At 60.4% G+C, this 22,869-nt stretch overlaps 1 protein-coding gene across 3 annotated transcripts; it reads left to right on the top strand.

The window, feature by feature from the left end:
- The first annotated feature begins 299 nt into the window (after positions 1–299).
- On the top strand, positions 300–22,556 carry SH2D3C (SH2 domain containing 3C). Of its 3 annotated transcripts, XM_030507144.1 has the most exons (12): positions 300–354; positions 2,514–3,135; positions 7,199–7,238; positions 16,069–16,197; positions 16,439–16,887; positions 18,566–18,690; positions 18,954–19,531; positions 19,731–19,846; positions 19,989–20,160; positions 20,877–20,988; positions 21,577–21,783; positions 21,894–22,556. In XM_030507144.1, the coding sequence occupies exons 1-12, from the start codon at positions 315–317 to the stop codon at positions 22,067–22,069; spliced, it is 2,766 nt and encodes a 921-aa protein (XP_030363004.1). In that variant the 5' UTR covers positions 300–314; the 3' UTR covers positions 22,070–22,556. The 3 variants fall into 3 exon arrangements, with proteins under 3 accessions (XP_030363004.1, XP_030363005.1, XP_030363006.1); XM_030507145.1 differs by lacking the exons at positions 300–354; positions 2,514–3,135 and adding an exon at positions 4,153–4,249; XM_030507146.1 differs by lacking the exons at positions 300–354; positions 2,514–3,135; positions 7,199–7,238 and adding an exon at positions 10,383–10,575.
- The last annotated feature ends 313 nt before the right edge of the window (positions 22,557–22,869 follow it).

The raw sequence follows: 22,869 nt of genomic DNA, 5'->3' as shown, positions 1-22,869 counted from the left end.
AGGGCTGGCAGCCTCATCCATAGGGCCATCACCCTTGTCCAGGCTGACACCCAGGGGGTTCGGGTGCCCACATCTGCCGGGCATCCCCAGACCAGGATCCCAGAGGTGTCCCCTGAGCTGCAAGGGCTGTGGGGACAGGCGGAGGGTGGGCAGGGACAAGGGCAGGGACAGGAGCAGATGATGAGAGCAGTGGGGAGGAAACGCCACCGAGCGATGAGTGACTGCGGGGGGGCAGGAAGGGAGGGGCGGGCAGGGAAGGGCTTCACAGTTATAAACTTGTCCCTCTGGTCCCTGCGCCTCCGAGCGGCGCGGCCATGGCCGAGGGGCACAAACGAGGGGGCTTCAGGAAGTTCAGTAAGTGGCTGTGGGACGGGATGGGTGGTCAATGGGTGCCCACCTGGGCAGGATGGAGGGGACAGGGATGTGTGAGTGTGAGAGTGAGACAGTGAGTGTGAGACAGGGATTGTGTGAATGTGAGTGTGAGTGTGAGAGAGTGATTGTGACAGTTAGACAGTGATTGTGATTGTGAGAGAGTGACTGTGAGTGTGTGTGAGTGTGAGAGTGAATATGAGTGTGAGAATGAGTGTGTGAATGTGAGAGTGAATGTGAATGTGAACGTGAACATGAATGTGAATGTGAATGTGAATGTGAATGTGAATGTGAATGTGAGTGTGTCACCCCAACCCAGGGCCATCAGGAGCTGACACAGGCTCTGCTCTCATTAGGAAGCTCATTGGGGTGAGGGTCTTTGGGGGTCTCCATCCCCAGCGCTGGGGCTGAGCTCGGGTGCTGTTGGCTCAGGCGCTGGGTGCTGGGACTGGGACCAGCGTGCTGCACCCAGCCTGCACTGGGTGCTGGGATGCATGCAGAGGGATGCACAGTGGGGTTTGAGGGGGTCTCACCGCCCAAATTACATCCTTCAGGGTGCACAGAGAGGGGTGCAAGCCGGGGGTGTCCAGGACCCATATAAAGGAGCTGGGTGGGAGCCTGGGAGCGCATTCCAGGCGGCTGCTCCCGGAGGAAGCGCTGGTACCCACCGGGAGCGAGCTCTGCTCTTTCTCACAGCCCCGGGAGGTGGCTGCCGTGGCCTTCACCCCGCTTCCCAGCGCCGGGCTGCGCGGGAGCGGCCTCTGCTGCTCCCTGCATTCCTGCCGCGGCGCTGGCGCCGGGGGGAGGCCGGTCCATGCGCTCCCCGGGGACCCTTCCACTGGCAAAACCCACGTCCCCATCACAGCTGGGATCGTCCTTTATGGTGGGAGGTGGGAAGCATCCCCAGCGCTGCCTTTCCCACCCCACAGCAGCCCTGGGAGCAGCCCATGCAGAGGATGCTCGAAGGGGATGCTTAACCCAAAGCAGTTTTGCCTTTCACTTCGCTCAGACCACGAGGTTTCTGCCGTGTAGAAGGGCTTTTAGGCTGATGCAGCCCCTTTGCGGCTGTGGGGATGCTCTGTAGAGCCCACGGATGGCGGCAGGAGGTGTGGGTCCATGAGCTGTCGCCCTGCTCCTCACACAGCACAGCCGCAGCGTGTTTCCTGCCACAGCAAACTCACACTGCCTGGAGGGGAAGAGGGTTTGCAGAGCCCCAGGGTGGCTCCATCATTGCAAAACACCCCCCCCGAGGCACCCAGCAATGACACCCTGCCCTGCAGAGCCTCAACCTGCATCACCCCATGTGCCACCATCCTCATGCGGTGTCGGGCTGCACGGCAGCGGCACACGGAGCGGAGCCAGGGCCGAGGTGTGACATGCAAACCCGCCTGCCGGGGATATAAATACTCCTCTGGTGAGAGCTCTGTGCTCGGCGCTTGCAGGTGGCTGCTGGTTGCTGCAGGGAGGCTGCGAGGAAGTGGGGAAGTCACCTCCTGCCCGCAGCCATGGTGATGGTCGGTTCCTGCTCCACTGCGCGCAGCATCATAGAATGGTTTGGGTTGGAAGGGACTTTAAAGCTCATCCAGCTCCAACCCCCTGCCACGGGCAGGGACACCTTCCACTAGAGCAGGTTGCTCCAAGCCCCGTCCACTGGGCACATCACACATGGACTCCCATCCCTTGGGAGATGCGGTGTGTCCCATGCTTTCACCCTAGAGAGGGCAGGGGTATGGCCTGGGGGCTGCCCTGAGCCTACGGGGATGGGCACAGCCCTGCCCGGAGTCCCCTGTGCGAAGCAGAGAGGCAGAGAGCAGGAGGAAGAGGTCTGGAATCCTTCCTGGCACTCCCTGGTGTGCTCACCAGGGCTGGGTGGTTCTTCCTCTGCCTTTACAACAGGGATACGCTGCTGCTGGGTTTGCCAGAGTGCAGGGGATGTTTGCTCCAAAGGGACACCCCAAGCACGATCACATCCACCCCAGGCCACAGGGATGTCATGCTGGGCTGGGACTGGAGATGCAGGGTGTAACAGGGCTGACACCAGGCTGCACCATGGCACAGCACCCCATGCCCACCCCAGCCCAGGACCCCACCATCACACTGTGCCAGCACTAACCCCACATTCATCTCTCCTCTCTCCTTGCCAGAGTTCTTCAAGTTCAAAGGCTTCGGGAGCCTGAGCAGCATCCCCCGGTCCTTCACCCTCCGACGTGTGTCCGTGGCCCCTAGCGCTCCCGAGAGCCTGGGGCCGTGTCTGCCTTCTCCCCATGGCTTCCTGGAGGAGCCCTTTGACAGCACCCAGGATGATCTCAACACCATGCCCAAGAGCCCCGGCCCCTACGTGCGGTCGTCGGACATGTACAGCCACATGGGCACCATGCCCAGGCTCAACCTGGGCAAGGCAGGGAAGAGCCAGGGCAAAGCCAAGAGTAGCCAGAGCTGCCGGGATAAAGGGACCCCCAGTAACAAACCCCTGCTCCCCAGCTCCATCACCCCCGAGGTGTCCATCACCCCTGATCTGGGCACGGGGTCACCCTCAGCCGCTGGGCAAACAGAGCAGGAGAAGGAAGAGACTCAGCCCGTGGACACCCCAGTGGTGACCAGGATGGACCAGGAGCCTGCAGGGAGCATCTCCTGCCCCGGGATGGAGGCACCGAGCCTGGACCCGAAACCCAGCCAAACCCCGAGCCCTGATGCAGCAGCAGGAGTGGAGACCACTGATGGGGATCAAAAGGGGCAAGAGCATCCCAGCGAGATCTCCCCAGACAGGTACAGCCCCATTGTGTTTGCTCAGCCTGCCCATGGGACCCTCTTTCTGCCCCCCCTGCCCCAGGGCAAGGGGACGGGGCTGGGACACAGCAGGGTCACCCTCAGCGCCAGCGGGATGCAGCTGGCACCGCCGGAGCGCTCTGCACCATGGCCAGGTCAGCGGCTCCATGGGAGCGGGGTTTCCTGTGGGATTTGAGCTCCCTCCCGTTTCCGGATGGGATGGAAACATCTCAGAGTCCCGCTCAGCCCCAGCGTCCCTTTGTCCTGCCGGCAGCTCCGTTCCAGCGCTGGGACGTGCTGCAGAGAGCTCAGACCTGCACTGTACCGGCCCCATCCACGCCTCACACTCTTCTTTTCCATCTTTCTCCCCCTCCCCAAGTGGCATTTCCTCTGTCAAGGCACAGGGGCAGCCCCAAAACCAGCCGCCCCGTCCCCATTTCTGTCGCTTGCCATTAAACACCCAACTCCGGGCACAAATCCTCCCCTCCAAGCACAAAACCCACCCTCAGGGGAATTTGGAGGCTCAGCCCTTTGAGATGAGGGTTGGATATTTTGCAAGGTTTTCGCCTCAGAATCAACAAGAGGGATTTTAACCTCCTGCCCATCACTTGGGTGTTGGGGCACAAGGAGCCACGAGTGTCCCCAGCAGCGGGCGTAGCACTGGGGGCATGGGTGAAGATGCCACCTCCAAATCTCTCCCCAAAACAAGCTGCCATTGGATCACCCCTTCCCAAACCCAACTCTCTTTCCACACCCCAGCGGTCCCTATTGCCCCTGTTCCCCCCATCCCGCCCTGGGACCGGGCTCTCCTCACCCCGATACTGAGTGTTTGTGAGGTGCGGGTGGCCCCGGGAGCGGGATGAGGACCAGGAATTGGTGCCGGCGGTGGGAGCCGGGCTGTGCCGGCCACACATTCCTGCCGGCCGCGAAGGGAGGGCCGGAGGAGGGCTGGGACGGGAAGGAGGAGGGTCCGCACCGCCTTGCGCGCCCCGAAGTCCCAACGCTCAGTGCGAGGCGGGAGCACGCCCGGGAGAGCTTCTCCCCATCCCGGAGCAGAGGCGCTGGCGGTGATGACCGCGGTGGGCAGGAGGTTCCCGGCTCTGGGACAGGGCAGGTAAAGGGGGTCTATTGCACCCCGGAGGGGCCGGGCAGGGAGAGGCGGGGAAGGGGCTTTGCTCGGGGCGAGCACAAAGCTTCGACGTGGTGGGTTTGCTCATGGCAAGAGCGAGCGCATCGGCTGCCGAAACCGCAGGCGCCAGGGGCACGGCGGCTCCTCTTTAGGGGGATGGAGGTGTGGGGGTTTGGGGGGGCTGCCACGTCCTCTGTGAGTACAGAGTCCCAGCAGTGGCACAGGGTCCCCATGGAGGGTGCGTGGGGCTCCCCCAGAAGTGACTTTGGCCACTGGGGTGGGAGCTGGGAGCAGGGGAACGTGTGTGTGGGTCACCAGGGTGTCTTGGCTTTGGGAATGTGGACTTGAGTCCCCAAAAATCAACAGCCAAATGCTCCTCTGCATCATCTGGTGATGGGTGTAGCCATGCTGTTTGCCAGGGAAACTGAGGCACTAGAGCAGGACTTGGCATCAGGGGCATTTCTGCCCCTCCACGCTCTGCTTGGAGCCCCTCAAAGCCCCTGGCTTGGGGAGCAGCCGCCTGCCGGAGCCATCCCCATGGCCGGGCCCTGCTGTGGGGCGGGCGGAAGCAGGACCGGGATAGCGCCGCGCCCCAGCCCTTCCTCCTGCGCAGGCACATCCCTGGGGATGGGGACGTTCTGTCCCCGCCAGCCCATGGCGGGGACCAGGGCCAGCTTCCCAGCACGGGGCACGCCTGTGCAGAGGGACCAAAGCAGCTTGGGGGGGGACAAGGGTGCCCCTGGGGGGGATATTGGCTTGCCTGGTGGGGATAGAGGCAGCATGGCCTCAGGATGCCCAAGGGAGGGCTTTCCCAGGGATGCTCCCTGCAGGATCAGGCCCTCAATAGGAAGAATTGCACTGCCGTGGGACAGGGAGCAGCACCCAGGCCATGGAGCTGCTCGGGACAAGGCGGTGGCCGTGACGGCATCATGGACACGGTGACTAACGGGAGATGACCCGCAGGCAGGTCACGGAGCGGACGTGACTTGACTTCCCTCCGTGCACAGGGCACGGGAAGTGCTGCTTCCCGCAGGGCGCTGCCAGCCAAAACCTGGGATGAGGCAGCTCTGCAGAGGGGGAAACTGAGGCACGAGGTGCCCAAACTTGGTTCTCCACCACTGGTGTCCAGGGATGAGCAGACCAGGGCTGGACCCACACCATTAACCTGGATTGCTCCCAGCATCCAGCCCGGAGCTTGGCACGTGTGTAACTCACTGCGATGCCTTCCCGAGCCCCAAAAGGAGCACCCTAAGCCGCACTTCCCAGCGCCACTGCCGCAGTGCCATGTCCCAGCCACGGCCGCGCTCCAAAGGCAGCCCTGGAATTTCTCCCAGGCGCTCGCTGCCCCCAAAAATGCCGTTTCCTTCAGGAATGCGCAGCACCGGGGGGGGGCTGCAGCCCCAGCTGCTGCCCTTCCCCGGCACAGGGGCCTCCGCAGTGTCTCCCAGCTGCTCCCATGCTCCCGATTTCCTGCCCGGAGGCCCCCCGTCCTCCTGCCGGCTTTTCTCACGGCTCTCGCAGCTCCGGGCGGCTCCGTGGCTGTGTGGGGCTGCAGAGCAGTGCCGGCGGCCCATGGCCAGGCCCTTTTCCCCTTCCGAGCTGGGCAACGGGGATGGGGGTTCACCAGTATGGGATTGGAGGAGTGGGTCCTGCTGGGCACCCCAAGGGGCTCACACCAACCCCAGCAGGACCCACTGCAATGCCCTGGGGTATGTCCAGTGTGGCAGCAGTCACTCTGCGGTCCCCACTTCCCTTTGGGTGACTGATTTCTGAGCCACCAACCTGGAGGGATCCACAGAAGAGGTTTTGGACCCCGAGGGTGGCACCGGTGCGGTTCCCAGGAGGCCCCCAGCAGATCCCAGTACAAGACAAGGGTCTGGCTGTGGCTGTAGGCATTAGGTGGAGGGAGGCTGCTCTTGGCAGGGAAGGGGCACCCCATGCCTTGGGATTTGGTTATTTCTTAGCCTTGTGCTGGCATCCCAGGGCCTCTGCTGCCACCCTGTGCTCCTGACCTCAGCAAGCAGTGGGATGCCCATGGTGAAGGAAGGTAACAGGTACAGGGTTCTGCTTAAAGAAGTCTGGAGTTCTGTATTTTATTCCGAAAGGCAAGACCTCAGAGTAGCGCATCCCAGCTCAGGCTGTTACAGCCTCTCTCGTTTTGAACTCTGTGTTGTTCCCCCTGAATTCGTCCAGGAATCTGGACACATCTCAACCTACAAGAGCACAAAAAGCAGTGGCAGCATCGCTACCTGCTCAGGAAAGAGCAGGGGCCATCTGTCCCCATGAAATGATGGTAAAGAAGCTGCTGGATCAGCTGCACCTCAGGGTTGTCGCGTTGGTTGTCAGTAGGGCTAAGAGTGAACATATTACCAAGGAGAACGGGAGTTTCTATTGCCTGTGTGGTGGAAGGGCAGATCTTGCAGTCTCAGCCGGGACATCACAGTTCACCCTGGTTTCAGTGGGGTTTGATTTCCATGGGGTTGCACGAGAAATGGTCAGAAACTCCTGTCTGGGTGCTGTGTCCCAACAGCAGCCTATTGGGAACACAGTGCTGCACTGGGAACAGGGCACAGGGCCCCCCACCTTGGCGTGCACCCCCCTGCACCGTGACCCGCAGGGACCCCAGCCTGGCCACCGGCTCTCAGCTCACACGGTCCCAAGCAGATTTGGGGCAAGATCCTCTAAAAAGGCCTCATTCTTCCCTGATCGCATTAGGCAGGCTAAGCCCTGTGCTGAGAGCGGGCACGGAGCGGGCAGGAACAGTGCTGGGACCTGGGAACCTCTCCTAAATCCATGGCCATGCCCTCGGCTCCATGGCAAGGCAAAAGGGGTGTAAACCTCCACTCTCCACAGCTCTGCCACCACCACTTTGTCTTAACTATCACGATTTACTGCCCTTTACTTATGTATTTTCATTTTCCCCCTTCTTTCTAGCCACCACGATGGCCTGGAGTCCGGCAGCGAATACGTGAAGGTAAGACACTGAGTGCAATCACATGGGTGCCAGCGGTAGAGGGGCTGGCTGGGTGCTACACCAGCGTGGTGCTCAGCTCTACATCCCCATCCCACCACTCCGGGCTCTCTCTTTGACTCTGGCAGACATCCCCTGCCAGGAACAGCGAGGCTGAGGCAGGCAGAGGATCCACAAACCCTGTGTGGTGCCCTGCTGCTGCTCCCACAGAAGCTGCCTGTGCGTCATGCTCCTCATCACTTGTGAACGCTGCAGACGCAGGGGCAGCCTCCTCCCTCTGCCTCCACGTAACGAAACGGAAGGGTTTGAGCCACTTTCGTGGCTGTCACATGGAAGTCGGTGTAAATCTCTCCAAATCTCTCGCTTATCCTCCAGCAAACTATTAACATTCCTGAGGACTCTTCATGTCTGGCCAGAAATTCATTAGCGAGGCGCCTGGCTCGGGAGGAGAGCGGCCCTTTCGCAGGAGGCTGCTGGCACGCTGGGAGCCAGGCGGGATCAGAGGAAGGGTGGCAGGGATGCTGTGTGGTTTGGGGATGGAGCACTGAAAACCTGCTCTGGTGGTCGCTGCTATACAATGGCCTTTAGGGAGTTGGTTTGAGGAGGGCTGGAGCCTCCTGAGTCCGGTTACCCGATGGGGATGCAATGCGCTGGGCAGATGTGGTTGTTGAGAGGTGACTCGAGGTGGCCCTGTCAGTGTGTGCACCCAGAGGTGGGTGCATTTTATGGCCTGTGAGTTGATAGACTGAATGGGCACAGATATGGAGCAATGGGTATGGCTTTGCTTTTGGGATCCGAGTTCTTTTTGGTGAGCCAGGAGCATTCCCTGCTTGCCAGGCAGATCCCAGACCTGAGCTTGGCCACCTTTATTTCCCACCCATGGTGTTGACACAGCCCGTGGGCTGTGATTTATACACCACTTCCCTTTGGTCACGGAAGCAAGCGATGGCTGCAGTGACAGCAGCTATTTTAGTCAAATAAGTAATTAGCGGGAGTGTGAGTGACCGGGATGATGGGGGCACTTGGGCTGATTGCAGGCGCCGTGCCTGGCTGGGAGCCCATGCAGCTGCAGCGTGCTCAGCACCCTGCAGCATTGCACCCCAGGGCTGGATGGGAAGGTGGCTGCTGGGCCTGGGATCCTGTGGGGCTGGGACCCACCACTGGAATAGGTCCTTGCTTTGTGTTTGGGATGGAAACAAGCAAAGGGGCAAAAGACAGGGAGATAAGAGACAGTGAAGGAGAGAGTCAGGAGGGAGGAGAGGATGCACTGCGAAGCCTTTGTGAGCAAAGGCTCACAGGCAGGTCTGTGTCCAGATGAGCACCAAGGCGCTGCCAAACATCAGCCTTCAAGCTTCAGCCACAACCGAGCCAGGGCCAGCTCTCCCATCACCGAGCCTGCCGTGATTAGAGGTGCAACCAGGAGCTAGGCAGGGTCGAAAGCCGGGATCAATAAGCACTTGGTAATTAACGTGTTTTAATAATAGCCTAAGGGTTGGTGTTTCCAAGCTGCCTGGGGGATCCATGTGCCTGGCTCCATTTGCTCACATCCCACCCAGCCTGGCCTTGGCCCTCACGTTACCCTTCAGGAGAGCAGCAGTGGGTAAAGCTGTCCCATGTCCCCACAGCCAGAGGTTTTCAGCTTCCCCTGCGGAGCGGCAGCACCAGCACAGCCAGAGGCATCACCCCATAAGGCTCCTGCTTGCTCCCTCACTGAGAGCCTTGGAAGGAAACCACAGAGCCCATCGCGGGGGAGAAGCCTTGGCAGGGGGATGATTCACCATCAGATCCTTTTGGAGCAGCATCTCCCTGTGCGCTGCCATCTGGTCTGTCCCTGAGCCCCATGTAAGAGGAGAGCCCGTGCTCCCAACCCTGTCCCAGTGGGTCCCTGAGCACCCACTGCCCCATGTTCCATGCCCACAGGCTGTGTGCTGTGTCCCTTCCAGCCCTGTCCTGCTGCAAACCCATATTGGTCCCTGTCTCTTTCTCTCTCCTGCTAAAGCAGGGGCAGCGCAGGGCCTGGCGAGCGCTTCCGAGCTTCCTTTGTTCTGCGCGGAGGAGCTGCTCCGGGGACCTGTCTCTCATCAGCCCCGGCTGCTGTCTCCCTGCCTGGGGATGCGAGGGGCTCGTCTGAATTGATTAGAGGGAAGGCTGCAGGGTTCTGCTCTTTGTGGCAGCAGGAATGCCTCTCCCAGCTCACAGCATCCCCTTAGGTGAGGGCGCACCAGGAGACACCGGGGTGATCGGACCAGGACATGCTTTGTGGATGGGAGAGTAAAGCTCCCTGTTAGCACGGCCAGATCCATGTGCTGGTGCAGGGCAGTCCTGGAGGGAGACGGGACAAGGGGGTGCAGAGCTCAGTGCGGGTGCTGGGGGACCCCTGCCCATGCCTGTATGCAGGGCAGGGTGCAGGTGGTGGGTTCAGGCAGGGATTTTGAGAGCCAGGGCTGGAGCGATGCTTTGAGTCATCAGCGCTGCCTCGCACATCCCATACATGAAACCGTGGCCTTAATTAAACCAAAGCGGAGCTTTAATTAAACACAACTCAGAGATAGCCTATGTGGGAAGCAGGCAGCGAGCTCCCTGCCGTGTGAGGCACACACCGGGGTGCCCCTCAGAAGGACATCACCAGGAAGGGGTGCGAGAGGGGGTGAGGCTGTCCCTGACCCGTGTGTGTCACCGCGGAGAGCAAGTGGATTGGGATGGGGAGATAAGGGGTGACAAAACCCCTCACGGGGGATGAATCCCCTCTGAGGAGCTGGGTCCCCCCAGAGGAACCAGTTCCTCTCAGCGGTGCCTGATCACCTCAGGGGAGCCGGTTCCCCTCATAGGACCCGGTTCTCTTCAGGGGTGTTGGATCCCTGCAGAGAAGCTGGTTCTCCTTAGGGATGCTGGTTCCCTTCAGGGTGCAGGGAGCCGGGATGCCAGTTCACCTCAAAGGACCCGGTTCCCTTCAAGGGTACCAGTTCCCCTCAGAGGACCCGGTTCTCCTCAGGGGTATCGGATCCCTTTAGGGATGCCGGTTCCCCTCCAGAGGGGTATCGGGTGCCCGCAGAGGTACCGGTTCCCCCCGGACGCGGTGCGGGCGGCCCCGCGGGGCGTTGCGGGGCGGAGCTGCGGTGCGGTCCCCGCCTCCCGCTGCCGACAAGGGATGAGGTAATCGGGGAAGCGGCTGAAATTGAAGCCCGGCGGCGGCGGCGGCAGCGGAGGTGCAGCCCGGGCCGGGCCGGGCCGGGGCAGCCCGGGCCGGGCGCGCCGCGCCATGACGGAGCGGTGCAGCCTGTGGAGCGCCCTGTCGGCGGCCGCATGTTGCTTCTACCGCGGCTCCTTCATGCAGGTGCAGGTGAGCGGGGGGACCCCGCGGGGGCTCCGGGCAGCGCGGGCAGGGTCGGCGGGAGGGGGACGCGGGTCCCTGCGAGGCAGCGCCGGGGGAGAGCGGGTTCCAACCCGCAGCCCCGCTGTCCCCAGGCCCTGGTCCAGGAGGCAGCGAGTGCGAGGGGAGCCGAGCGCCGGGCCGCGGGGCAGAGCTCAGCCCCCTCCGAGCCGCTGCCGCGGAGCAGAGCCGCCGGTTCCCCCTGCACAGCACTTCCGAAGGGAGCCCCTCACCCGCGGCGGGGCTCGTTTAGCATCCCCCAAGAGGTGCCATGTGCTGGGAGCATCACTGAGCACACACAGAGCGCAGGTGAGCGCACAGCTCCCTGGCCTGGGTGTCTGTGTCTGTGCTGCACTGCATGGGTTTGACTGGTGGGATGCATCCATCACTTGTCCTGGGGTGCTTCCAGCACTGCCACTGTCTGGGCATGAGTGGAGGTGTCCTATTTTTGGACTCTGGCATTTGCACAGCGCTAGGAATTGCTTCTCTCATTTACTCAATTAAAGAGCAAAGGTGTTTAAGGCTGCAAGAGCCGAGCAGGCTCTGGTCTGAAGCAAGAGCTGTAGCATACTGTAAGTTAGAAAGGAGCTGGCAGCCAAGAGAGCTGGCAGTCTTATTCAGTACCCCTGCTGAGTGAGGTAGGTGCTGAGCTTTAGAGATTATGCTGGGTAAGACGGAGCCCAAGAGCAGCATTTCAAGTCTTGTCATGATTGCGGCTGATGTCAATGTAAAGCCAGGGATTTTGATCGCTATTGGGGGCAAAGAGGGAAAAGCAGAAGAGCTGCTCCTGGTTGTCCAAAGGCCACTGAGCAGCACAGGGGGATGTGCCCCAGTGCTGCAGCCCTTTCGCTGCACATGGCAGGGGGTGATGGGGTGCTTTCAGCACACTGCTACCAGCACAAGGCAGAGGCCAGCGGGTGTCTGGCTCTCCTCAAGGATGCGAGAGGGGATGGAGGGCGCTCCATCTCAACCCCAGAAAGAGTTAAAAGTGAAGCCCTAAGTGCTCACCTGGCTCCTCCAGCTCTTTCACCATCTATTTGTGCCCAAGTGTGCCCAGCAAACACACACTGAAGTCCCCATGAATGACTGGAGCGCTTCCAGCTGACAGCCGCATCCCTGCTCACCGCCAATGGCAGTGCACCCAGCCTGGGAAGCACTGACATCATTTCTGGCCAATAGCAGCTCCGAAAAGGGATGCAGCAGCAGCCACTGCTGCCGTCTTGGAGTGAGATAAGTAATATATAGATGGATGGAAATGTGTGTGTACCCATACCCCGTCACTGTGCTGGAGACCCGCTCCCCCAGGGCAGCGGTAGCAGTGCTCTCCACCACCCCATCACACAACCTGGGGCACTTATCCCACCTTAGAGCACCCAGATGTTCCCAGCCACCAACCCCAGCTGCACCCCACCCCTGCCAGCCAGACATAATTGCTCCAGAGCTGCCACAAAGGAGCACAGACAAGGGGAGATAAGACCCTGGGGGGCACCAGGACCAGTCCTAGGAAGGGTTTTGAATAGCAGGACAACGATTTTGAGTCAAGGTCTGCCTTCAATGAGGATAATGGAGATGTCGCATACCCAAGAGAGGCTTCCAGCCACCCATGGGGTGGACAGATGGGCTGGTGCTTTCTCAGAGGCCATTTAGATGCCCAGAGTCATCGCAAGACAGGACAGAGGAACAGGTTCTTTCTTTTCCATATGGATACCAAGACGAGGGGGACGGACAGGGTCACAGCTCTGAAATAGCTCACTGCAGTAGCCCTTTGCCAAGTGCAAATGAAGCAGAGAAGTCCCCTTACATGATTCTGGGGCTTTCCTCCTATCCCTGCTCCCAACAGCTTGTTACTCCCATTTCCTCCCAGTTCTGCTTCCCAGGCAGCCAGAGCAGGGGTTGGGAATTCCCTAGCGAGGGTCCCAGCACGGGGTGGGCAGGAGCAGAGCAGATGCGCTCCGTGCCCTGGGGTTAGTGAGATGTTATCGCGGAGGAGTGGGGTGGGGTGTGAGTACACCTTGCTCTCCAAGCTGACTTCATCCTCAGCTGCAACTCCTCCAGATCTGGGAGGAGAGAGCAGGAAAGCTGCAAATCACTCCTGTTTCATAAGGAGTTACCTTTGCAAGGAGAGAAAGCCAAACACCAGCTTTGGAAGCTCTTCTTTGCACCAGGCAGAGTGACAAGCCACCGTTTTACACATACCACAGCACCCTCCATCCTCCCAGCTCTTGCTTTTCCACTGCTGGTTCCAGTCCTTGCCCCTCAGCTATGGCTGGAGGCACTTCTTCCCCCAAGCAAGCAGCAGGGACAGCCAGGGAAGTGTGCAGGGATGGAGAGCCCTGGGAATTGCCTCCTCATGGCACAGCAGCACCAGGGGATTCCCCAGCCCCAAGGACTGGGAATCAGGGCACTGAACATCATGGAGATCTCCTTTCTCCAGCCAAGCCAGCTTGGCTGCTGGTTGGGATTCCTCAAGCAGAGCTTGGCATCATCTCTGGCAGCTCCTGAGCTGGTTTATCTGGTGCGGCTGGTCCGGAGAACCACTCTAATCCCTATTTCTTCCTACTTAGATGGAAGAAGCCTTGTGGGGAGCCAGCACCACACGCTCCAGCTGGGCACTAGTGGAAGTCAAAGCTTTTCCCCGCACCCAACCCACTAGTATGCAGGACCTCACGTCAGGCCGTACATCTTTTGATGTCCTCTTGGCACAGCAGAGCACGCCAAGCGGTGCCCTTTTCAGCGCGGCGCGCAGACATCCGCTGACACGCTGCTGACAGCGCCGGGCTGGGCTGTGCTGCCTCACCATGCCGTGCCATGCCAGCACCCACGGCTCAGCACCGCGCCAGCACCCACAGCTCGGCACCCGGCCAGTGGGCAGCACAGGAGCTGCATCCTCCGGGACATGCAGGGGTTGGAAGTGGATGATGTTAAGGTCCTTTCCAACCCAAATTGTTCTATGCTGTCAAGAAGAGCAGAGTCAGTCGCTGCTGAAGGGCTCAGGAGCTGGAGGAAGCACATCCCTCCACAGCTTCTGCACAGAGAGGGGAGCAGTAAGGTGATTTAGGCAGCAATTAGTATGTGTTGGAAGAGTGAGAGAGACTCACAATGAGGAGCTGTCCCCAGAGCCACATCACACCAAGGAAAAGGGCTCCCCATGGTCAGTCTCCTGCTGCCTCAGTGGCTCCATCCCTGGCAGTGTTCAAGGCCAGGTTGGACAGAGCCTTGGGCAACATGGTCTAGTGTGAGGCATCCCCCATGGCAGGGGGTTGGAACTGGATGATCTTAAGGTCCTTTCCAACCCAAACCATTCTATGGTTCTACCCTGTCCCCAAACCTCCTGCTCTCCCCTGCTAGCTTAGCACCTGGCTCAGATGCCAAATCCAGGCTTGGAGACGCCGGGCACTGCTCAGCTGGGTTTGTGTTTGTTATCCCGCACATTTGCATGGGAAGGATTTGGGGGAAAACCCAGATGTACAATAACAGGCGCTAATCCCTGCTCCAGGCTCAGCTCTGGCAGCTTTACCCTGCTGAGGCAGGGCAGGCTCCCGGGGGTCTGTGTCTGTCCTGGAGTTTGGGGTGAGCTGAGGGTCCCCATCGCTGCCCGGGAGCCAGTGGCAGCGGATGGGTTGTCATGGAAACAGCATCTGCTCGGCCTGGCCCCCCAGGAGGCACCGGACCTCGCAGCATCCACCCGCTGCCCTTCATTCCTTATGGGGTTCAGTGCCTTTGTCTCCATGGTGCCCCCAGAGCAGCAGCAAGCACTCGGCTCCCCACAGCCCTTGGTCAGGCAGGGACAAGCCACACGTCTCCTGGTCCATATCTCCGTGCTCCAGCATGCAGGACCCTCTCACAGGGACTGTAAATACAATTGGATGAACAAGTCTAAGTTCAGTCCACACTGTTTCCATAGGCTGCTTCCTCTGTCCCAGCACCTTTCGACTCAAGAGGAGTTGGGATGGGAGGAGCAGGGACAGGTCCAGGCTGGGTGAGGGCAAGCCCTGGAGGGCATGGTCCAGCACACAGACCCTTGGCAGCCTCCTTCCCCCTGCTCAAGCTGGAGCAGGGTCCCCGGGACAGCCTCGCTGCCTGATGAATCCAGCAGCTACAGGGAATGGAGCATCTTCCCCAGGGATGGGGGGACCTGGGGTCAGGGTCCTGCTGAGGGACTCGGTGAGGTCCCAGGAGCACCCAGAGCAGTGGGTACAAGGCAGGAGAGCAGCGCAGTGCTCTCTGCTTTCCTCTACTCACAACTGCCAGAGGGCAGAGGGAATGGATATGGGACGCAGAGGATGAGGTGCTGGATCAAGCGGTCAGGTCTGAGGCACTGCCATGGGTCTGCAGCCCCCAGTGCTCTGGGGAACCAGCCACAAGTGCCAGCCTGCTCCTCCAGCAGTGCCAGCACGGTGCCAACAGGGTTCCAAGCCTGTCTCTGTCCTCCAAGATGCCAGCAGCATCCTGCCCTACCAAGTGCCAAGGAGCTTGGCGCCAGCCTACGGTGTGTCCTCACACTGGTGCTGCCACCAGAGGTGGCACAAGCCACCCTCATTCATGGGAGCAGTGGAACAGGACATCCCAGTAGCCACATCCAAGCTCCCTGGTCCGTGGCGCACACATCCTGCTCACATCTGGGATGTGGCAGGAGCACAGGACTCCACCAAGTTCCTAGTGTTGGCGCCACAGCAGGACTCAAAACTGCTGTGCTGAGCAAGGGAACCAGCTCCACATGCACCCCAAACCCACACTCGCCTCCAAACAAGCACCAGCTCCACCGTGCACAGCTGGGAATCCTCAGCTGCCCTCTGGGAATGCTGGCCAAGCAGCAGGCAGGCAGGGAGCGTGGCAGGCTCCAGCCAATGGAGACATGACGCCATCCCTTATCTCTCCAGGGGGGAAAGGAGGGAGCAAACTGCATCCTCCAGGCTCAGGTGCACCAGCACTGGTAAAAGCTAATTTCAATGCAGAAGGTTCCCTTTACATTTGTCATTACTATTCATGCCACCATCAGGCTAAACACAGCGAGTTAACCCTTTGGATGAGGGATAACAGTGGATGTTTCAAGGAGGGGGAATAACACAGCTTTCCTCCTGGAAAAGCGCTTCTCACAGCGGTTCTGCCCTGGAGGTGTTTGAGAGGGAGCTGGGGTAGGTTTTCTCCTGCCTAATCTCACTCAGCTCTGAGCTGGGGCAGCACGATGGGGACAGGGTGGTCAGGCATGATGGGGACATGCCACCAGCAGACCCTCCAAGTGCTCCTGGTGGCAGGATCTGACCATCAACAGGCACATCACCCCATCAACACCCTCTGCCACAAGCAGCAATCACACCCAGCTCCGAGTTACCTGTTCCCAGGGCCAGGTCTGCTCCTGGGAGATGGCATCACCAGTGCCCATGCCATGGAGAGACCCAGAGTCCTTGCAAAGGGACCCTCCGCAGCCCTGCACTGCCTGACTCTGTGCTCTCCCCTCTACAGTTCTCCAAGGAGAAATACATCCTCGACTCATCGCCGGAGAAGCTTCACAAGGAGCTGGAAGAGGAGCTGAAGCTGAGCAGCACCGACCTGCGCAGCCACGCTTGGTACCACGGCCGCATCCCGCGGGAGGTGAGCAGGGGAAGGTGGGTGCCTCCGGGCACCCTTTGCTTGGGCTGCTCATGGAGAGCACCCCCAGGCCACACAGAACCAGCGTGTCCTGCTGGGAAGCCTCCGAGCTGCCTGGGTTTGCCGTGGGAAATGTCCTCCTATGGCTTAGGGACAAGGGGAACAAACCAGCGCTCCAAGGAACACGCTAACGGAGCATCCACCAGCACGGCTGTGCCTGAGCCGCTGCCCTGTTCCCTTCCAGGTATCGGAGAGCCTCGTGCAGAGGAATGGTGACTTCCTCATCCGGGACTCCCTCACCAGCCTGGGTGACTACGTGCTGACGTGCCGCTGGCGCAACGAGCCGCTCCACTTCAAGATCAACAAGGCGACGGTCAAACCCAGCGACGGCCATAGCCGCGTCCAGTACCTCTTTGAGCAGGAGAGCTTTGACAACGTGCCCGCCCTCGTCCGCTTCTACGTGGGCAACCGCAAGGCCATCTCGGAGCAGAGTGGGGCCATCATCTACTGCCCCATCAACCGCACCTTCCCCCTGCGCTACCTGGAAGCCAGCTATGGGCTGGCCAACGGGAAGCATGGGGGAGCCCACAGCCCCACCACCCAGAAAGGGGGGCACATCAAGAGGAGGAGCATCACCATGACCGATGGTCTAACAGCAGACAAGGTCACCAGAGCTGAGGGGTGCCCGACCAGGTGAGCATCATCCCGGCTCGTCCCAGCTTAGCTGGGCAGAGGAACAGCCCTTGGGAAAAAGGAAAAGCCATGCTTAGTGCCTGATCGCAGTGTGCAGGGTTTTGGGATCAGGGGTGGAAAAGAGAGACCAGCAAAGGTATGGGGGGAAGAACCCAGCTAGAAGTGGTGTTTTCTCCCAGGCTGGCTGCCAACCACACTGAGCTACCACAGCAGACGTGACATTAGCATGCCAGGCCGGAAGCCAGAGAGCGGTTTACAACCACCCAGGCCAGGATTACCAGCGTGTCAGGGCTTGTCAAGGCCGGGGAGCTGAGCTTTCCCAGGCAGATGCAAGAGGAGAGCCAGTCGCAGCCACCAAGAGGGCATTAGCTGGTTTGTTTTTGCAGGGCCCTTTTGGTTTTAGAGCCCTTCCCATTCAGCCGGAGCATTTGCATCAGCAAGCAGAGCTGAAAGCCTGATGGGCAGGAGGAGACGAATGGAGCTGTGCTGATGGGGGTCTGCGCAGCCACCAGATCACAGCCTCCCCATGGCCGAGCTGCTCACATTAACCTTGGAGCATCTCCAGAGGTGGAGAAGGAGATTTCCTTTGCATGGCTTGCTTTTGGCAGCCCCGAGCTGCCCAGAGCCCCGCAGGGAGGGCAGAGCCACACATACACCCTCACACAGAGCAGCCAAAGGGGTCCCATCTGCGCCTGCCTCCCCAGTGGGACACAGCCCACCCCATTGCCTGTCAGCCCAAGGGCAGGGTGAGAACACCCCGGCAGGAAACAGGCAAACGACTGTTATGGCAGGGAAAAGGAAAACACTCAGACTTCCAGGAGAGCATATGTGCTTCCAGAAGAAGAGCCCAGATCCATCAGTCTTTCCTCATCACTCAACATTTTCCCTAAACCCCTTATCAGTGCACTGCTCTCCCATCCTGCTTCCACCACAGAGGCTCAGCACTCAAGACTGAACCTGTCACAGCAGCCCAGCCCTCACCCACTGCAGTGAATTACCTGCCAGGCCTCCTCGCAACCCTCCCTGCGCTCAGGTACCCCCTGACACAGCATCTTGTGCAATGCCAGTGACACACAGCGTTTGCGTCAGGCCACAACTACTACTACAAGACCTTCTTGCTTGTTACACAGCTCCTTACGCATGTGTGTGCAGGTCTCCAACCCAGGCACCTCACCACCTCAACCAGAGGCTTGCTGGGCTCCAGGTCCAGCTTCCAGGCACTTTCCACTTCTCCTAAGCTTTGGGTCAGAGCAACAGCTCATCAAAGCACCCCAGCACAGCTCTCAGGTGGAAATAAAGCAATGCATCCATCAGCTACCACCCCGCAGCACAACCATAGGAAACCACCCCCAGACTTCTTTGCTAGAGCCACGTCCCCACAGCACCCTGGAGCCATGCCTTCCCATGTACATTAGCATCAGGACATCCATTCCCAGTGATCCACACAACCAAACTCCCCAGAGGAAGGGCTTTCTCTGCTTTATATAGGTACTGACCCCTTCTGCTCCCAGCTGCCTGCAGGGACTTGCTCCAGCTGAGCTCGTTATGGGTTCAGCTCGTTATGGGTAGTTGTGGAAGGAGGTAATGGCCCAAGGGGAGGTGATGGGGCAGCAAACCCTCATTCCTTGCCTGGCTCCTGTTTGCAGGAACTAACCTGCCCCACTTATCCCCTCCCCAGCGTGTCCCTGCCCCACCACAGAGACATCATTCGCAACTGTGCCGTCAGCGTGGACCAGATCCAAGACCTGCACTCCCCGATGTCCCCCATCTCCGAGAACCCAGCATCACCTGCCTACAGCACGGGTAGGCATCACCCCTGCATCCCACTGGGGACAGTGGGGACGTGGGTCAGGCTGGGTTTGGCATGGGTGTGATGCAGGACCTGGGGAGGGGACGGTGCTGGCTGTAAAGACAAGCCCTGATGCAAGTGAAACCCTGTCTGGTTCTTTGCATGGCAAAGAATGGTCCTGACAGAGGGCTTGAGCTGGGGATGGGGCTGGCTGCTGCAGTCCCTACACGTGTGTGTCTCCAGGTTCTGATAACAGCATCTCCTCTTCTCCCTACAGTTACACGGCTAAAGCCACACGCCTGCCAAGCGGCTGGAATCACCCCAACCTCTCCAGTCATAAGAAGGTCCAGCGAGCCCCAGCTGTGCCAGGGGAACAGCAGCAAACCCCTGCCAGACCCTGCCCACAGCACCCACTCCACTCCCTGCCACGGGTACGCCCGTGCCTCCCCTTCTCCCTCCGTGAACAGCTACAGCGACCCGGACACGGGGCACTACTGCCAGCTCCACCCCACCTCACCCATCGGCAGGGACCGCCCGGCCCATGACACCAAGCAGCTCCCAACAAAGAGCTACGTGGAGAGGCTAAAGGTGGAGGAAGGACAGAGAGGGACTATAGAGAACGGCTCCAGGGAAGCAGAGGCAGCGCAGAGGCTGAAAGGAGAGCTGGACTATGTGGGCTTTGTGCCCCCCACCATGGAGACAACCTCCTCCTTCAACCCCGCAGCCTTCCAGTCCCTGCTTATCCCCCTGGAGAACAAACCTCTGGAGATGGCTGTGCTCAAGAAGGTCAAAGAGCTGCTGGCAGAGGTGGATGTGAAGACATTGGCCAAACACATCACCAAAGTGGACTGCCTGGTATGGCTCGGGCCAGAGGGGAAGGATGGGCACCGCTGCCCTCCCATTGCTCCGGGCTGGGGGGGATCGGAGCATCCCTGAGCATGGAGCATCCCTGCTGGGCTCTGCACTGTATCAGCCGGGTCAGGCAGGGGCAAGAGGCTGCTTCAGCCTCTCCTCAATTAACGCAGGTCTAATGAGCTCTCACCATTCTTGCCAGGTCGCGCGGATACTGGGTGTGACGGCGGAGATGCAGCGGATGATGGGGGTGAGCTCCGGCATGGAGCTGCTCACCCTGCCCCACGGCCACCAGCTCCGCCTCGACCTGCTGGAACGGTACAGCACGGCATGGCACAGCCCCCCGGGGTGTCCCCAGCTTGCCACGGGGGGGGTCCTCTGCACCTCATGGGGTGGAGGAGCCCTGGAGCATCCCCGTTCCCCCCACACTGACCCCGCTCTGCGTCTCGCCCCCCGGCAGGTTTCACACCATGTCCATCATGATCGCTGTGGACATCCTGGGCTGCACGGGCAGCACGGAGGAGCGGGCAGCCCTGCTCCACAAAACCATCCAGCTGGCTGCCGAGCTGAAGAGCACCATGGGGAACATGTTCAGCTTCGCGGCTGTGATGAACGCCCTGGAAATGACACAGGTAGGGGGATGCTCCCTTCATCCTCGTGGCTCAGCCCAAAACACATCCCTCTCCCTGTGTCCTGCGGGCTCTGACACCCATTGGGATGGGAGAAGAAGGAAAAAGCCCAAGGCAGGAGGTGTGGGGTAAAGGTTGGGCTTGATCTTAAAGGTCTTTTCCATAGAATCATAGTTGATTCTATGATTCCATGTAAGCAGGGAAGGGGAAGAGCTGTCCCCTCCGCAGAGCAGACAGCCCAATCCCGCTGGGATCCGATTGTTTTTCAGTGGTTGGGCTTTTTGTTTTGTGCTGGGCTGTGTTCCTGGGAGGAAATGAATCTGCCCTGCAGTACAATACAAATCAGTCTCAAGGCTGTGGCAGCAGCATCTCCGGGCCACGCTGCTCCCTTTGCAAGATGAAAGGAGATTAAAATTCAATTTTAAATGGAGCCCAGCTGGGAACTCTTTGCTTCCTGCCTGCACAAAGGAGGTGGAGCGGCTGCCCCCTCCCTGCGTCTCATCTTCAAGGCCGCTGCGACGCGGGGAAGCTGCTGTCCTGGGGCACGGGGAGGGGGGACACATCCTGATCCCAGCCTCGCTGCTGGGGATGGCCCGGTTTGGGGGGCAGCAGGCACTGGGGGTCACAGCTCCGGGGCCAGGCTGTGCCCCCCTGGGAGCACCCTGTGATCCTGGAGCTCCATGCTCCCAGCACCCTCCATCTGCCCCATGTGCTTCCAGATCTCCCGGCTGGAGCAGACCTGGATGGTGCTGCGGCAGCGGCACACGGAGGGCGCGATCCTCTACGAGAAGAAGCTGAAGCCATTCCTGAAGAGCCTGAATGAAGGGAAAGGTAATGGGAGGAACTCCCCTTCTCTTGCCTTACTGCTCCTTCAGCCTTTACCCATGGCTTTGGTGGAGGGGGACGTGTTTGAGAGCTCTGACCCTCTCGCAGACAGTGCCAGACGCTTCCCCGTGGCTGCTGAACCACCCAGCAGGGCCCGTTTGGCCTCAGCTGCTCTTTCCTTCCCAAGGAAGCATTTCATAACTAAACCAACGCAGCGGCTGAGCCAAACCCTTGCACTCACATGGCGGTGTGCGCCGAGCCAAGGGGACAGCAGCGAGTCGGGGAGGATGCAAAGCCACATCTCTCCAACACCAGCTCTCTGGGCTCTGCTCCCCATCGCAGCCCTGGGAACCACAGACACAGCCAGAGCAGGGACAGCAGCGATCCCCCCCAGGCACAACCAGAAAGCCCAGCTGGGAGGTGCTGGTGTTGAACCAGCGATGGCCCCAGGCACAGCAATAAAGAGCCAAAGCTGCTGCTGCGCTACAGCTGAGCCTTAAATGCTCTCCTGGGAGCAGCCCGGCTCCGTGGGGCTGGAGCAGATGGGGAGGGGGATGCAGGGGCACAGGGTCCTCACCATGGCTCTCCCCACAGAAGGGCCGCCACTGACCAACACCACCTTTCCCCACATCATACCCCTTGTGACGCTCCTGGAGCGGGACGAGGCTCTCACGGATAACCCCGAGCCCTGGGAGACCAGCGACAACGGCGTGGAGGTGGTCATGGCCCACCTGGAGGCAGCGCGGATGGTGGCCCACCACGGCGGGCTCTACCACACCAACGCGGAGGTGAAGCTGCAGGGTAAGCAATGGGGACACAGAGCCCCTTTCCCTCTGCTGCATTCCCACTGTGCAGCTCCAGCCCAGGAGCATCATCCCTCATCCCAGGGACCTGACTCTCCCTCTCTGCAGGTTTCCAGGGCAGAGCGGAGCTGCTGGAGATTTTCAGCACCGAGTTCCAGCTGCGGCTGCTGTGGGGCAGCCGTGGGGCAGAGAGCAGCCAGGCCGAGCGCTATGAGAAGTTCGACAAGGTCCTCACTGCCCTGTCCCACAAGCTGGAGCCAGCGGTGCGCTTCAGTGAGCTGTGACCCCCAGCTCCCAGCCTGCTCTGTGGGGCAAGGGAACGTGGCACCAGAGGAGGAGAGGTGGCCCGGCAAGGCGCTGGGGCACTGCTCAGCAACTGAGACAAAGAGGAGGAAAAGGAGCCACATCCCATCTCCCATCCACCTCCTCAGGATGCAACAGGTTGGGGGAGTCTGCACCGCTGCCCCAGTGAGGGGGACAGTGTCTGGGCAGGCCACCATCAGCCCCAACGAGGTCTTTGACTACACGGTGCTCCCCACCTCTCCCTTTGGTTTCATTTCTTTCCCATCTCCGCCTTGCCCACAGCCGCTGGATCCCGCTTGTAAATACATTCTCGTGGTCCCTCCTTGATGTACAGACTCGTGAAGGACGGTTCTTGTTGTAAATAATTAGGCTCATTCGTTCTGTCTTGTAAATACCTGTACATAGCTCATGGGCTCGGTTCTTACATACAATAAACTTTTATGCTGTTCCCCACGGGGACCCCCCTGTCCTGCGGGTATCATTTAAACGAACCCCTGGACCCCCGGTGGGGGGGTCTGAACCCAGCCTTGCGTGGCCGCGGACCCCGCGGGGTCCCGGTGCCCCGCTGCAACGGGGGGCCGGGGTCCCCAAAACACCGGCCCCGCTGCAAGGGGCGGGGCAATAGCGCCAGGCCACGCCCCCTGGTGCACTGGCCACGCCCCCCTCGCGGGGCACGCTGGGAGCTGTAGTCCGGGCGGGGCCGCAGCGGCCGCCATGGCCCCGGGAGCGGCGGCGCTGGCCCCGCTGCTGCTGGTGCTGGGGAGCTGCGGGTCCCGCCCCG

This window comes from Strigops habroptila, chromosome 15 (assembly GCF_004027225.2).
Source record: "Strigops habroptila isolate Jane chromosome 15, bStrHab1.2.pri, whole genome shotgun sequence".
NCBI lineage: Eukaryota > Metazoa > Chordata > Aves > Psittaciformes > Psittacidae > Strigops > Strigops habroptila.
Note: the sequence above shows the minus strand (reverse complement) of the source record. Positions and strands in the feature narration are given on the sequence as shown.

Excerpts from the sequence above, each read along its gene's own strand:
- SH2D3C (XM_030507144.1), top strand. The coding sequence starts at position 315 with ATGGCCGAGGGGCACAAACGAGGGGGCTTCAGGAAGTTCA. Across the intron at positions 7,239-16,068 it reads CCGGCAGCGAATACGTGAAG|TTCTCCAAGGAGAAATACAT; the intron begins GTAAGACACTGA and ends TCCCCTCTACAG. Across the intron at positions 20,161-20,876 it reads ACGCCCTGGAAATGACACAG|ATCTCCCGGCTGGAGCAGAC; the intron begins GTAGGGGGATGC and ends ATGTGCTTCCAG.